This window comes from Capsicum annuum, chromosome 1 (assembly GCF_002878395.1).
Source record: "Capsicum annuum cultivar UCD-10X-F1 chromosome 1, UCD10Xv1.1, whole genome shotgun sequence".
Taxonomy (NCBI): Eukaryota; Viridiplantae; Streptophyta; class Magnoliopsida; order Solanales; family Solanaceae; genus Capsicum; species Capsicum annuum.
This window is the reverse complement of record NC_061111.1, coordinates 200,286,794-200,303,781: the sequence shown is the minus strand read 5'-3', so window position 1 is coordinate 200,303,781 and position 16,988 is coordinate 200,286,794. Positions and strand designations below refer to the sequence as shown.

At 33.0% G+C, this 16,988-nt stretch overlaps 1 protein-coding gene across 1 annotated transcript; it reads left to right on the top strand.

Annotated features, from left to right (window-relative positions):
• The first annotated feature begins 10,720 nt into the window (after positions 1–10,720).
• Positions 10,721–12,189, top strand: LOC107857190 (E3 ubiquitin-protein ligase PUB23-like). The gene has a single exon (XM_016702128.2). It carries the CDS (start codon positions 10,776–10,778, stop codon positions 12,093–12,095), a length of 1,320 nt encoding a protein of 439 aa, XP_016557614.2. The 5' UTR covers positions 10,721–10,775; the 3' UTR covers positions 12,096–12,189.
• The last annotated feature ends 4,799 nt before the right edge of the window (positions 12,190–16,988 follow it).

Genomic DNA, 16,988 nt, shown 5'->3' with positions numbered 1-16,988 from the left:
TGTTCAGGACCCTCCTGAAAAATGGGATTTTACTTTCTGTTCAGGACCCTCCTGGAAAATGGGATTTTAGTTTCTATTTAGGACGCTCCTGAAAAATGAGATTTTACTTTATGTTCAGGACCCTCCTAAAAAATGGGACTTTACTTTCTGTTCAGGACCCTCCTGGAAAATGGGACAACCTTTCAAAAATGAAATACTACTTTACTATAGCAAGTCAGGAGCCCGCCTGGAGAATAGGGTGAAGAAACGAAAAGTCAAGCAACAAAGCGAAGCAATTGAAAGCCAAGCAACAAGTTGAAAAAAATTGCAAGACAGGAGCCCGCTTGAAGAATAGGGTGATGAAAGTCGAGTCAAGAACCAACAGAAGCTGTATAGACAGGATTTTTGTAATTTCATTTATGTTTTAACTTATAATTTTCATTTTGATGTAATAATAGAGCTGCGGACCGGAACCTCGACGGAACCTCACTCGACTCTCCAACTCGGTATAGTCCACTTCTCTTCTAATCCTTTGAAATACCCATGACTTGATTCTCTCATAATTTGGGTAGGAAGGATGTCTTAAGTCAAGACCCAGTTGTCCTTCTTCCTTCTGTTTCTTTCTTTGAATAATGGTCGGGTCAAAATTTGGTCTCGCTGTCTACTTCTTTGCCTGAAAACACTTCGTGTTTACGTTCAAAGGGGGCATGATGTAGACACCTAATTCTGTCCCTCTCGAAGACCCAAGTTACACATTTTTATCCCTGTTTTACCACGTGCCTTCACCTGTATGATTATATCCCATAAAAATACAAAAAAATAACAAACCCACTAACAAACCTAATCCCCAAATATTCTTTTGCAACAAAATTAACCACCCCTTCTATCAATTTTGGACAACACATCACTACCCCATGCCCCATACCCTACCCCACCTACCCTACCCCACCCACCTCACAATATATGCACGGATACACACATATCCAAGGGAAAGATTTTTTGGCAAGGAACAGTAACAACAAAAAGCATCACCAGTAACCAAAAAAAGGGGGAGCACATCTCAAAAATTGTTTTGCCTTTCTTCTCCAAAAAATGGAGCACGCCATTAGCATACACAGTACACACTCATCTTTCTCTTTTTCTTCCGATCTACACTCCCCCTCACGATTCACATTACACACACGATACATAGACAAAAAAATGAAGGGATAGTCATTTTTGATTTCGGGTCACTGTTTCGGCGACCCAGTCACCGGATTTCGATACTTTTCGTTAGCTCGCTTCCTTCATAGCTTATCGAAAAAATAGATGACACACACGGAGTAAAGGGAAATCGAAAAGAGACGAACAGAGCGAGAGAGAGAGCTGGATGAGTAGAAAGAAAGAGCTGGTCGGAGTGATAGACCGGGAAAGAGAGAGAGCTGGTCAGAGTGATAGACCGGGAGAGAGAGCTGGACGACGTGAAAGAGAGAGCTGGTTGGAGTAATAGACTGGGAGAGAGAGAAAGAAAACAGAGAAGGGAGCTAGCTCGGATTCCGGCGAAGCCTCACCAGAATATATCATCCCGTACTGCTGAACTACCAAAACTCCTAAACCAGACCAATCCCACGTTCTTCGTACTGTTTGGGTCGACGGAGCTCTGACAGAGCCGTGAACGAGAACCTACTCCGATTCAGACGGGATTCTTCAATAGTTAATTCAAAATTTGTGATTTGATTTGAGTTGAGATTCTCGGACGGCTCTTCATTCCTTTCATAAATCGATCGAAAATATTCGGAAGTTACGAGGTCGACGTTGAGGTTCCAGTTGGGTCGAGGTTTCGTTGCCCGTGAATTTCAATCCATCACTGATTTCGGAATAAAATGAACGACTGAGGTCCAATTCTATCTCTTTTTGTGTTTGTGTGGTATCTCGTGCCTTGAGCCGGGGGTCTATCGGAAACAGCCTTTCTACTTTTTTAGAGGTAGAGGTATGGACTGCGTACATCTTACCCCCCCAGACCCCACTAGGTGGGAATACACTAGGTTTGTTGTTGTTGTACGTAATCATGAATAATTTACGTGTTTGGTATGTTCGAATATGTGTTATGTGTTGGTTGATGTTGGTTTCGGATTTTTGAAAAGCGAATTGATAAATCGAAGCATGTGCTAATCATTGGTTGAGAATGAATTTGGGGACGGAAATCGAAAATTGATAAAAGTGAATATTACGATATTTTTGATACGTTGTTGATATTGAATGTGATATGTCGTCGATGGGTAGGCAATATAGGTCCGGGTAGGCACATTTTAAAACTTATTATTTTGGTTGAATGTTAGAATGTGCGTGTGAACGTTTTCTTTCTAGTTCATCATATTTAATTCAATTGTATAATTTGGCCGGGGAATGCCCCGAAGTATCTGTATATATTTATTCACCGGGGAATGCCCCGAGGAATTTTGTACGCTAAGGATGTTCGTGATCAAGGTCCGAGGCATCGGGTAAAGCATGGTTTAGGACTAGTGTAGGTTATTTTAGTATTTTTATTTTGGGTTGTAATAATTGGACTGGACTTTACATTTTGATTTTGTTCTGTTATTGTTTGATTATTTTGCGTGGTTTTGTGTGGTTTGTACATTTCTTAATACCAAAGTAGTTGATACACTCTACCCAAGCGACCGTGGTTGAACCACGGGATCGAGGGATGCCTAACACCTTCCCTTCGATCAACAGAATTCCTTAGCCGGAATCTCTGTTCGCAAACCAGTTTAAGAGTCAAATGATTTCGAAAAGGATTTTCTAAAGGTGACTTGGCACGCCGGATTATGCCAAGTGGCGACTCTAAATAAAAAATGCAAATAATCCTTTTCCGAAATAAATTTTCATTTCTTGTCACTTAAATAATAAAACCCTTTCGAACTTTAAAATATACCATTTTTTTGGAGTGCGTGAAAAAGGGGTGTGACACTCCTTTTTCTGACCACTGTTATTTTAGTTTCACATGAAAGATTGAAACTGATTTATGACCAAAAAAGAAGAGGAAAATTTTGACTTAAACTTTTGTTAATTGTCAATATTATCTTAATTCTTGACCAACTTACGCATACTTAAACAAAATTATTGGCAATCCATCCATCTCAAAATTAAGCATAGATTGTTAAAGTGATCATGTACATGCCCATTTAATAATCTTTAAAACCGTTAGGTTATTCTCTTGAGGGCTTCCACTTATTTTAGGTATTGTTGGTGCATTTTAATATTAAAATTAAATTACATTATGATTTAAGGATATTATAAAGTAGAGAAAGTGGTGATCATTAGTTTGTGATAACTCTTGTAGCATCTTATTTTATTCATTCATAATTCTATCACTTAATATTTGTTTACTCTCATTATTATTTTTGTGTCTTTAATCTTATTCGTTAATGGTAAGAATGTAATCATAAGTTTTTGTAACTTGTACCATTATTCTACCTCTTTATGTATTATAACTCATATAACATATGTAACCTCTAAAGCGTTCATCTTCATCACCACTACTCCCTCATTTACTAGATGGAAGAAATTCTACACCTATATAAAGGGTTTTTTCATTCTTGTGATGGCGAGATGAGTGGTAGTGTATTGAGAGAAACAAGAAAATATGATAAGTGTAAAAGTTATGTTAGTGAAGAAGAGAGTTGAAACATAGAAAATATTTTAAGTCTTCAACTATATTCACTACAAAAAAATAGAGTAATTATATTAGTGAAAGAGAGATAAGACAAAGAAAATATATTGTCTTTAACTATATTCACTATACAAAAAGAGTTTTAATATGTTGAAGGAAGATATTTTTGTTGTGGAGTTTTGGACTATTCAACTAATTCAGAATTGTTTGAGTTGTACATCGGTGATGGGCTGTTGTATGGGGACAAGTCAAGAGATATATTGCTGAATCGGTGTAGATTATTTCGCAATGGACTTGAATCTTCCTAAAGATAGCGAGATATTCGACTGCGCCTCAACCAAAAAGAAGATTATCTTTTTTTTTTTATTTTTTCTTCATTTTATTATTTCATCTGTAATTTAATTATTGTGATATATTACATCAACATGTATAACTGGAGTTTTTCTAATATCATGGATTTTTAGACAACAGTGAGCCATTTCTTTACTAAATAAAATAAACAAAAAAGGGTCAAAAATACCCCTGAACTACTGAAAATGGATCAAAAATATCCTCCGTTTGTTTTTTCGCTCAAAAATATCCTTCCATTAATTTTTTTGGCTAAAAATACCCTTCTATCAAATGGAATGCCACCAAATACACCACGTGGAAAAAAAAAACACTTGATTAGTTCATGTCAGTATACACGTGAAAAATCACTCCATTTAATCATCTTATCATCGGCCCATTTTATTCTATTTAAAATCCAACCCGACCCATATTCAAAAAAAATTAACCAAGAAGAAACAAATTGAAGAATTTGATTGCTTATTTTTCATGTGGTGGGTTGAAATATTTCGGACCGATCAAAACAAAAGATGAGGAAACAATCGGGTTCTCAAATTATTGACATGAAAGAATCAAGTTTTAATTGGGTCGATCCTAAACAATTGGATCTTCGAATAATCGATTCGGTGTTCAAGAGCATGGATAGCTACTGGATGTCCTATCTAAATTAGTCTAATGAGAAACCTGATTGTAGCGAAAGGAATAGTAATTCAAAGACGAAATTGAAATTTAAAGAGAGAAAGTTTAGTGGCAATGTCAGACAACCACAAGTTGATGAGGTCAAGAATTGCTCGAGTAAATCTCGTAACTTTAAAAATGTTAATAATGAAATGAAATGAAATGTGGTGAAGGGGATGATTTGAAAAAAAAAAGATAGAAGAATTGATTTTTGCCTCTTGATTCGAATTTTTTGAATATGGGTCCGATTGAGTTTTTAAATAGAATAAAATGTGTTGATGGTAAGATGAATTAAATGGAGTTATTTTCTACATGTATGCTGATATGGACTGGTTAAGTGATTTTTTTTATCCACGTGGTATGTCCGGTGGTATTCCCTAGAGAAGGGTATTTTTTAGTCAAAAAATTAACGGAGGAGTATTTTTGAGTCAAAAAATTAATGGAAGAGTATTTTTGAGCCAAAATAACAAATAGAGGGATATTTTTGAGCCAAAAAATAAATGAATGATATTTTGATCTATTTCTAATAATTTAAAGATATTTTTGGCCCTTTTCCATAAAATAAATAATTCATCTCAATTCTCAAGTCGGGCTCCAAAAAGTAAAAAAAAAATAAAACATTAGGTAAATGAATTTATTTGGCCTTTATTCCATTTGTCGCCAGGTTTAATACGATTCGGAGTAATGTTTTTTAATGTCATTATCATTGTACTTATAATCATATTACTAATCTGACTAATTACTGCTGATTCGACTACCATTCTTTTCAATTGTTCTTCATAAACATACTTCACTGTCAAAATATACTTATTAATTAACAGTAAAAAGTGATTGAGAGATGCTTCTTAATTATTTTATGTGATTAATTTAAGAAAATTTGGGAGGATTTCCATAAAATCATCCTTCTTTGCTGCTCTATTAGCCTAATTAAAGAATATAAAGATACATTCTTTCTTGAAAAGTGGGTTCATAATTCGCAAATTTCATGTTTATTAATTTTTTTATGCACTTTTAATCGACAACTATTTGTATATAAGAAAACATAATAACCTTTTGTTACAGTAAAATTCGTGCTAACCTAAATGGAAAAAATACATAAAGTAGCATACTTAAATATTAAATTACAAAAAATAACAACACTTTTATCAAATTACATTTTGTAGCATATGTATTTGTATGTATTTGTATTTTTGTAGCAACAGTTTGCAAAAATACAAAATACATATCGATCATAAGGGCAGCAAAAATCATATGTATTTGTATTTCAGTAGCAACAGTTTGCAAAAATACAAAATACAGCTTGTTATATTATGTAATTATGAAACTGTTGCTATGAAACTCATAATTAAGGAGATAAGTATGCTATTTCTGAATTTTGCCCAACCTAAATATATCAATTGAGCCGGGCTGAGACTCAACCCGAGCGTGACCCGGACTGGACTAGCCATCATAGACTGGTATTAGAGTGTGAAGGGCTAGGTTAGGAGGCGGATCAGTGCAACTCGACCAGTTGCCACCCTTAAAAAACTCACGTCAAAGTGCCAAATGATTCACACCTGACATTAAATCCAATAAAGAAGAGGTTTCGATTATGCCTCCCAACCACACTTTTTTGAAACCTCCAGGAAAATTCGAAGTCACTATTCTTTAATTACACACTTGATAAATCCGTTATGCACAATAACTTGTGAATTACACAAATATAAATCGCACTAGACAAGTTTGATGCATAAGTTCAGCGAACCCTTCTGGTCCTATCAACTAAACTTATTTGACTAGTTTTCTATAACCAAAATAATTAAGCTAATATCAAATCAACATGAAAAAATTGTGTTGATGAAATTAATGACTCATTTAATGATGGTCAAAATACTACTCCTACTACTTTTCATTTTATACTTTGCGTCGTCGGCAGGATTTTGTTTTTGTTGCTTTCCCATTAGGACATCTTGCAGCCACTCCCTTCAAATGTTTTTTTGTCAAGCTAACATTGCCACTTGAATCAACTACTTAATAAAATAACAAAAGGGAAGATAAATTGGTACAGAGTACAGACATTGGCGAACAACAAATTAAATGTCAAAATTAAAACTTAAATTTGGCGCTATCTACTCTTCCCTCCTCCCCTCAAATGAACACACGTATCTGAAACAATAAATTAAATTTCTAATTATGTATACATTGTAATGTTATAGCGTAATGGTTCTCGAACCGAATGTATACACACTAAAATATAAGGCATATATCTTTCATATACATTTTAATATTTTATAATCATCATTAAGATATATGTATTTTTATTTTTATTTTTATCTATTAATTCTTAAATTTAATTATTTAGTTAGGTACAAATACCTGACATAAATAAATACTTACCATTCGAGAACCCCCCCCCCCCCCCCCCCCACCTCTTACACCTTCTTAGCTCTGCCTCTTTCTCAGAGCAAATTGGATTGGGGTATAGAGCCATAAGTGCGATGGAGGTGAAAGAGTGAGTGCTGATTCTTATAGGGTGGACTAACTCTCAAAACAGAAAGTTGAATTGTGACATGCGTTGACATATGTGCTAGCAGATGTACCCGCACTTCGTCAATCGTCATTCAAGCAATGAATCGAAGGCTCGCATTTTGACATGCGTCCATACATGCTCTTGCGCATATGCAAATGGAGAAAAATTTCAGATTAGATTTTTTAAATTAAAAAATCATTAAATAATTAAGTTTCAATTGAATTTTTTTCAAAAAGACAACCTCTCAATCATTTTTGAAATACAAATTCAAAGCCCCAGCTCGGCCCAGCACAAGAATATTTTTTTCTCTCACCAATATGGGAAAAAACATTCTTTTATAAAGTGTTCCTCTAATTTTCATTCACATTTCAATAATCCAATAATATTTTGCAACAACTATATTTTAAAATTGTACCAACCCTCCCTCCTCCCCCCAAATGAAAAAAAAGAAACTGACATTTGGTCATTTTTCAATCTTATTCCACTCTATTAAAGCTAATTTTTTTCCTTAATGCTAGATTATTGACAGAACATAAGAATATTGGTCAAAATTTTGCATTTTTTTCTACTTTCAATAATTGAATATCCGAGAAAAATATATTTTAACAGAGTATAATATTAGCCATCACTAGAGTACTTCCTATTATATATTCTCAAAATCTAGTTATTTATATTCTTATACAAATTTTTTTTTCCACATTCAATATAAAAAATCAGAAAAAAAAAAAAGCCCAGCCAGACGTAATTTAGACTTTAAATGCTTAAAGTCAAATAGTTCATGATTTAAGACCTGATATTTATATATTTTGTTATTTAATTACTGGCTTTCATGTACTAATTAAAAAATACACAATTATCTACACCTACTAATACTTCGAAATTATACTATGCAATCCTCCGACTTATTTTCTTTTTGCTTTCATCTAATTAAAACCTTTAAGTAAATTTAGGATTTTAAGTTAACGACTACATAATCAGTGCATCAACCAATCGTTATTTGTTACCATGGAAGTGAATGTATTATGGGTCCTTTGTTTTATTGGACAAGGTGAGATATCTCAGGATTAAGTTTGAGACTAATTTTATATTTTGTTTGGTTGAAAATATGACTAATTTAAGAATGAATTTATAGCTCATATTCAACATTATTTCTTCTTACCTCAAAGGTAGAATAAATTAGTTCCAAGATTATATCTAATCTACCTTTGAGGTAAGAAGAAATAATGTTGAATTTGAGCTATAAATTCATTCTTGAATTAGTCATATCTTCAACTAAACAAAATATAAATTTAGTCTCAAACTTAATCCTGAGATATCCCAAAATAGATTTATCCACAAACCAAACGAGATCCCATAAGTATGTATTTTCCAATTTCGTATAAGTACATCCAATTTGAGACTAAAATAGTGTTCGTAACATAAACCCTTTTTGGTTGTACAAGAAAAAAAAGCTAAGAAAGATTAAAGTCTTTCAAAAACGACGTTGCTTGAAACTCCATATCTCTGAGCACACTTTTCCAGATTATTTAAATCTTTCTCATGTTTTTGTCCTTGTTTGCTAAGAAATTAGCATATTAATTCGTCTCTCTTCAAATATGTTTAATCGAGGCCTTGTTGTCATTCAACAAAAATCAACAATCTTTAATAATAACTCAAAAAAAGTGATCATATATGTATGTCCTCATTCTTAATGAGTGTGACATAAGCCATCATGCTAATACACATCCTCCACTGGTTATCCTCCTAACTCCCAAATACAAATAAAAGGTCCCTAACTTTACCATATACTACATACTATATATAGCTCGTTTGGATCAACTAATTGAAAGAAACGGATAGCAGGTATTGAAAAATAAAACCATCTGATTTAATTCATTTTCAATAGCCTTGAGATGATTATTATTTTAGGATAATTTTCTTTATCGATGAATGCTCTTATTACATCTGTAATTTCTGAAAGATGAAAATCAACTATGTAGTATTTATATTGAGAATTCAAGTATTGAATTTGTGGTCCGATCCTTTATAGAAATTGTCGTAATAATGAACTTGATCTGGATCTATTTATAACCGTTTTATTTTACCTTTGCAAATCCTATGTTTGCCAACTAAATTTGTCCACAACTATTTAATTTCTTAAATGACCTGTTTATATATAAATATCTTTTGCTTTGAAGATATATATATATATATATTATTTTTATTTTTTTTTGAAAAAAATATTTTGGAGTGAGAAAGCAAATAGAGTCAGAGAGGCAGCTCAACAGCCAAGAGAAACAAAGAGGGAATAACGTGTGGAGATATCGCAGTCCTCGCCGGTGTTATGTAAACTAAACTTTGAATATAAATACAGTTTTCTTAGTTGAATATTTATGTATTAATTATAATAACAATAACATAGGCAATGAGATTCCACGTACAAATAAGACTTTATGAGGGTGAAATGTAGGTAGACACTACACATATTTTGCATGAGATCGTTTTAGATAGACATTTGAACTCAAAGATAATTCAAATAAAAGAAATGATAATAATAATAATACGACTTTTTATGTATCAGTTACATCACTAAAACCCTTAATTAAAATAATACAACAATTTATGCATGTCTTGCGCAAGTTTAGATCTAATCTTTTAATTAACAGTTATCTACTCTTCAGAAAGTCAACTTCCAACTTGGTGCGCAATAACCCTCTATAAGAAAGTATATTGCCATTTTCACCCCTCTACTTTTCTTTATCTTCCAATTGAACACTCATATTGTCATCTTAATGACACTAAACAAGGATAATCAAAGTCTTTTCTATGGCTGAAAGATACATTATATTAGTTTAGACTAGGTGACATCAAACACAAGGTCTATAAAAATTGTAGTTAATTAGTATAGCTATTGAAGTAAATTCAATTTCAACTTACAAACGCGACGACTATTTGCTTGAGAACTCGTTATGCTACTATTATTTGATAATTTTTTTTTTTAATCTACGATCAAAACTAAATATTACTTATATATCTATCTTGATGCGTCTGTCATACAATTGACAAATTCTACAAATATGAATTTTCTTTATAAGTAAAATCATTAGAATAGGCAATAGCATTACATCAAGATTCATGTCACGCGGAGCTAGTTAATTGCTTACAGCATCCAATTTACTATTTCAATTAGTGTAGTGTGGACTATAATAAAGTGAGATTAACGTATATATGCTAATAATGTAAAAGATTATGATAAATTAAATTAGTAATCTAGAGATAAGGTCAAGAACATGCTATAAGTCTAGCTATAACAAGTTAAAAAATAATGATAATGTAAACAATTCATTAAATATTAAGAAATTTTGATAAATAGACTTTAAGACATTAGATATTTTAGGATCTAAATTAGTATATATCCAAAATAGGGGGTGTGGTGGCAAAATATATAGCAGTTTCATTTTTATTCAACTATATTAGCCTATTCAAAGCCAATCCAGCAGTTTCCAAGGGCCCCATCTATTTTGCTTTGATGTCCACAGTTACATAGCTTGGATATACTTAATTATAATCTCAACCAATTAAATAGAGTTGTTTGACTTTGATTTTTTGTTTTTTAAGAGTTGCACACATATCATAAATACATATAAAAAGGTTATGATTCTGTCTACCCCACTTCCCACTTTCATCTTTCAATGGTGGTATAGCAATTCACAAAATTCAAGAAAATACCAATTGTATCAATCCATGGATTTTCCTCTACATTTTAGATGTCCAATCTCCATGGAGCTCATGAAAGATCCTGTTACAATCTCCACTGGTGTTACATATGAGAGGAAAAATATAGAGAAATGGTTCTATACTTGCAAGAAAAAAACTTGTCCTGCCACAATGCAAGTTATACATAGCTTTCACATGACACCAAATCACACCCTCAAGAGGCTCATTGTTGCTTGGCAAAATGGCAAATCTCAATCAAATTCAAACACATGTCCTGCATATTCCATGAAGCACGATGAGCTCGTCGCGTTACTCAACACGATAGAATCGAGTCCTTTTAAGGTGAGTTCCTTGAAGAAAGTCAAGTCAATTGTTGAATTAGGTGATCATGATGTGAAGGATGATTTCAAGAAATGTGGTGGGGTTGAGGTTCTTGTTAGGATCATTCAACAAGTTTTAATCGAAAGCTCGGATTTCGTGACATTTAGAGCATGTGAAGAGGCTCTTAGTCTATTGATCAAGTTGCCAATTGTGTTAGAAGAGGAGGAGACAATCAAGATTCTGTTGCAGCCAGGGTGCATGAAGTCCATGGCCATAATGCTTCAAAGGGGTAGTGCAGAGGCAAGATTTTGCACCATTTCGATATTCCAAAGGATCACAAAATCAGATTGTCAATGGAATGTTGTGATTGAAGATCAAGGGATTGGGTTCTTCAAGTCCTTGATGGAAATTGTGTCTGATGAAATTTGCAGCAAGGCAAGTTCTTGTGCACTACAAGTCTTGATTGACATACTCGAAAAATCGAAAAAATCAAGATTGAAGGCAATTGAGGCTGGAGCTATGTGCACATTGATTGAGATTCTACCTGATTCAAGCAAATCAAAAAGTGAGAAAATAATGTACTTGATCAAGATGTTATGTGAATGTGCTGATGGAAGAATGGGATTCATTGAACATGGTCTAGGAGTTGCAGCCATAACCAAAAAAATATTGAATATTTCAAATGTTGGCACAAAAATTGGGGTGAAAATTCTTTCATTGATTTGCAATTCTCACCCCACAGATAAAGTTTTGGATGACATGTTGATGTATGGTGCAGTGAAAAAATTGGTGGCTTTGTTACATATTGGTGGCTCTTCAACAACAAAGGAAAGAGTACTCAAGATATTAAAATTGCATGGTGATAAGTGGAAGAGAAACCCATGTTTCCCTAGTGAGCTCAAGAATTATTTGGGTATGGAAAGTGATTCTTTGTAAAAATATGGGGTACAAAAAGGAATTAATGTGAAAGTTCATATACTTGTAAACAAATTTGATGAAATAGAAGAAAGTGAATTTGTTAGGTTAATTATGTCCAAGGGTGTTGAATTAACATTTGAATTTTTTGCAATTTGTTGGGTATTGCCAATTTGTTTTAACGGTAATCATCCCCAATGGTCTTACTATTTTTTATGTAATTTTTGATACAGTTCACGTATGTCTTGAACGAAACAAATGACTAGAGAAATTTCATTTTACTTTAATTGATCTCTTTTTATTTTTTTTGATGGGTGTGTTTGTCACTTGTATGAAGGGTATTTTTGTACCGTCAAAAAAAGTAATGAGATGGAGGAGATCTATCTAACTTATAGATCTAAAGTTTGATTCATAAAAATAGAGAAATATGTGATAAGGTGATGAAAATCTGAATTAGGGATAGTAATTTTTTTACTAAAAGAAGGCATTCTAGTTAAGGCGCCATTCATTTAGCGATAAGAATGAATTACTCTCAATATATCTCAAATTCGATGTTAATCTATAGTCTAGATAAATCTTAATCAGTATATAACTCTCTCTTTTTAAGTATTTAATATCTGAAAATTTTAATTCGACTAATTTAGATTTTATCGGGCGAGACTCAATAAGAAGAGTAAAGTTATAGTGGATACTTTTTAGAAGTACTTTTTTCTTTAAAAATAATAAACAAGGGTTGATTTAGCGTTAACATCTTTTTTCAAAAATAAAAATAAAAATAATACATAACTGATTTAAAATTTCCTTTTATTAGCGCCACGATAAATTTATAGTCATCTTCGTGAGGATGTGATTGAATGGTTTTGAGTTTATTCTTAATTAAAAATATCAAAATTATTCCATAGTCGGATTGGTTGAAGAAAAGATACATTCAAGTTAATTTTAAGTTGTTTTTAAGTTTAAATTAAAGTTGTAAATATAAAATATTTGGTAGGACGTTAAGCCACGTAATAACTTCATTTTTGTTTTTTGTCAAAGTATATAGTAGCGTATTATTTTATTTAGTTAACAAAAATGACTCAGTCTCCGTAGTATGAAAAAGAAAAAGAAAATATTGCAGATAGTTGATCTTCCTCATTGAATGTTTGGCCAGCCAAGTAAACTGCTAACAACTATGTTAAATTAAAATTTAAAACTTTAAAGTTTTTGCAATTGATGATTAATACTTTGACATCAACTATTTTATTTCGTTTTGCGGTTTGCTTATGTATGAAATTTATTGTCCGGAGACAACCCAAAAAATAATAGGAAATAGAATTGAAAGTCTAAATTTCATATGTTGTCAAAAGTGTTCTTTAATTTATGGAGCTACAAAATAATTAGTTCAATTATTATAATGAAGAATATAACAAAATCTTACCATTAGATCTCATTTAAAAATTTAAGCAGTTAGAAAAAAATCATTTACTTAATTAATTTGTTAATAATTTTGAATCAATACCAAAGCCATATATAATTGAATACTTGAATGTGAATTTTAATTAGCAATAAGTAAGAAAATACCACACCGATTGATTTAGTTTTATCGTTACTGGTACACCACGACACGTTCATAGTTCATTAATTGTTTAAATCTTACTACAATTTTTCTATAATTATTTTTTTTTTAAATAATGAATTAGTCTTCGTTAGATTCAAATTTACTCATTAAATGCGTGGTCATCCATTAAACAAGCTGTCACGTTGTTAATTAAACAAACATTTTGTACTTTTATTACTCCTTCGATCTCAAATATTTAAATTTGTTTTAACTTTTATATATAGCTTGCTTTACTTTCTAGGAAACCATCTCAAAATTAGTAATCAAGAATGACCAAGAAAATAATACTGCAGTGAAAGAGATATATACTTGTATCAAACTTCACAAGGCAGAAAAGCAAATGGAACGCGCGTGTTCACAATTTTTGGAGTAAACTATACTTCCTCCATTTTTACTTGTCATATTATGACTTGACACATTTAATAAAAAAAAATAATTAATATAACTATTTTATCTTAGTATTTCTATTAAATGATGTTTAAATTGTGTGCTGAAATTAATTTGGAGAAAAAACAATTAAAGTTAAGTGTAAAATTAAAAAAAATTATATTTTCTTGATATTTTAAAAATGACAAGTAAAACTAAAAATACAATTAATGTTGACAACATGACCAGCAACGTGACCAGCTTTGTGGGTCACTTAGTGGTTTAGTTGTTGAGTTTATTTAGGAGTCAATAAGTTGTTCCAAAGCTTTAGGCTACAAGTTAATGTTAAGTCAGTTTTTAGATTCAAATTTCTTAGGAGAATAAACGTGTTATGTTGCTACCTAATTTCATCTATTTAAGACTCTTGTAACAGAGTATTTTGTAACTTGAATACAGAGTAAATTTTCACACTTGCAGAGTCTTTTTCTTTTCATTGCTGCTGTAGTGTATTTTTCTATCATTTGGTATCAAAGTCAGAAAAAGTTTTTTCTTCTTTTGGGAGTACTATTGCAGCAACAAAACAATGACCACTAAAAATTTTGTTCTGCCCGCTATTCCACGTTTCGATGGTCATTACAACCATTGGAGTATGTTGATGGAGAACTTTCTTAGGTCTAAAGAGTTTTGGCCAGTTGTGAGTGTTGGCGTACAAGAGCCAGCCACTGGTATTGCCTTGTCGGAAGCACAGAAGGCAGAGTTGGACAGTCTAAGGTTAAAAGATCTCAAGGCGAAGAATTACCCTTTTCAGGCTATTGATCACTCAATACCGGAAATAATTCTTTGCAAGGATACCTCTAAAAAAATATGGGATTCCATGAAAAAGAAGTATCAAGGAACGGCGAAGGTGAAATGAGTGTAGCTTCAAGCACTTCGTGGTGAGTTCGAGGCTCTACGTATGCAAGGTGGTGAGTCGGTAACAGAATATTTCTCTAAAGTTTTGGCTATCGCAAATAAAATGCGAATTCATGGAGAAAAACTAGAGGATGTTACGATCATTGAGAAAATACTTCGCTCGATGACTGCAAAGTTCAATTATATCGTCTGCTCCATTGAAGAATCCAAAGATGTTGATGTTCTTTCTATTGACAAGTTACAAGGTTCTTTGTTGGGTCATGAGCAGAAATTAAACCAACAAGACAAGGATGAAGTAGCATTGAAGGCAGTGATATCTTCAAAAGGAAGAGATCCAGAGAAAGACAAGTGGAAAGAAAAAAATTGTCGCCAGAAAGGGAGAAAAACAAAGCTGGCGATTCCCAGGAAAAGGAAAAAAGACGCGGCAAGTCTCAAGTTGAAAGACGTGACAAGTCTCAAGTTGAATGCTATCGATGCCATCGATTTGGACACTACCGATCTGAGTTTCATACCAATTTAAGTAAGAATCGTGGTGGTAGATCTAATTTTGCAACAAGAAAGGAAGACGCGGAAACAAAGGAAGAAGAAGAGGAGGTTTCACTTTTGATGGCGTATACTTCCAAAGAGAAAGTTCCCTCAAATTTGTGGTATCTCGATACTGGCTGCAGTAATCACATGTGTGGGCAGAAAGAGGCATTCTCAGAGTTGGATGAAACTTTTCAAGATACCATGAGATTTGAAGATAATTCTGTGGTCTCTGCTTAGGGAAAAGGAAAGGTAAAAGTCTCAACCAAAAACAACTCCATTCATACCATAGGTGATGTGTTTTATGTCCCTGCGTTGAAAACAAATCTATTAAGTGTCGAGTAGCTTCAAGAAAAGGGATATGAACTTAATGTTAAAGGTGGAGTTTGTAAGATATAAGATCCTCGTTTGGGGTTAATCGCACAGATTAACATGTCGTCAAACCGCTTGTTTCCTTTATATCTTCACAACTCTATAAAATCTTGTCTTTCTGCCAAAATTAAAGAGGATGCCTGGAAGTGGCATTTTCGGTATGGGCATTTAAATTTTGGAAGCCTGAAGTTCTTAAAGCAAAAACAATTGGTGTTAGGTCTTCCGCAACTTGAATCTACCGATGAAGTATGTGAAGAGTGTGTAGTTAGCAAGCAACATCGTGAATCATTTCCAACAGGAAAGTTTTGGAGAGCAAAGAAGGTGCTGGAGTTGGTGCACTCAGATATCTGTGGTCCGATAAGTCCTATGTCTAATGAAGGTAAACGCTATTTCATTAGCTTCATTGATGATTATAGCAGAAATACATGGGTCTATTTCTTAAGAGAAAATCAGAAGCATTTGAAATTTTTAAGAAGTTTAAAGTGTTTGTTGAAAATGAAGTTGGTTGTAAAATTAAATGTTTGCGAACTGATCGGGGTGGCTTATACAACTCACTAGAATTTGTAGAATTTTGTGAGAAGCATGAAATTAAAAGGCACCTTACAGCAGCCTACACACCTCAATAGAATGGTGTGTGTGAAAGAAAAAATCGCATAATTCTGGATATGGTGCGTAGTTTTTTAAAGAGAAGTGGCTTACCAAAAGACTTTTGGGCAGAAGCAGTTCATTGGAGCATTCATATATTAAATAGATGTCCTACCAGTTCTATTCGAAATATGACACCTCATGAAGCTTGGAGAAGGCGTAAACCAAATGTTGAGTACTTCCGGATTTTTGGGTGTATAGCATATGCCCATATTCTAGATGCTGCAAGGAAGAAGTTGGATGATAAAGGTCAAAAATGCATTTTCCTTGGTGTTGATGACAAATCAAAAGCTTATCGCTTGTTCAATCCTATTACCAAGAAAATTGTTATTAGCCGAGATATTATTTTTGACGAAGAAGAAATCTGGAAATGGAGCGACAACAGTTCGTTTCAACAATTTTCCTTTTCTGTTGAAGAAGATAAAGAACCAGAATGGTCTTTGGAGATCCGTTCACAAGCAAGTCCAACAGTACAAGACGCTGGAGGTGTTGAACAT

Coding starts and splice junctions, on each gene's coding strand:
- LOC107857190 (XM_016702128.2), top strand. CDS start 10,776: ATGATTCTGTCTACCCCACTTCCCACTTTCATCTTTCAATGGTGGTAT.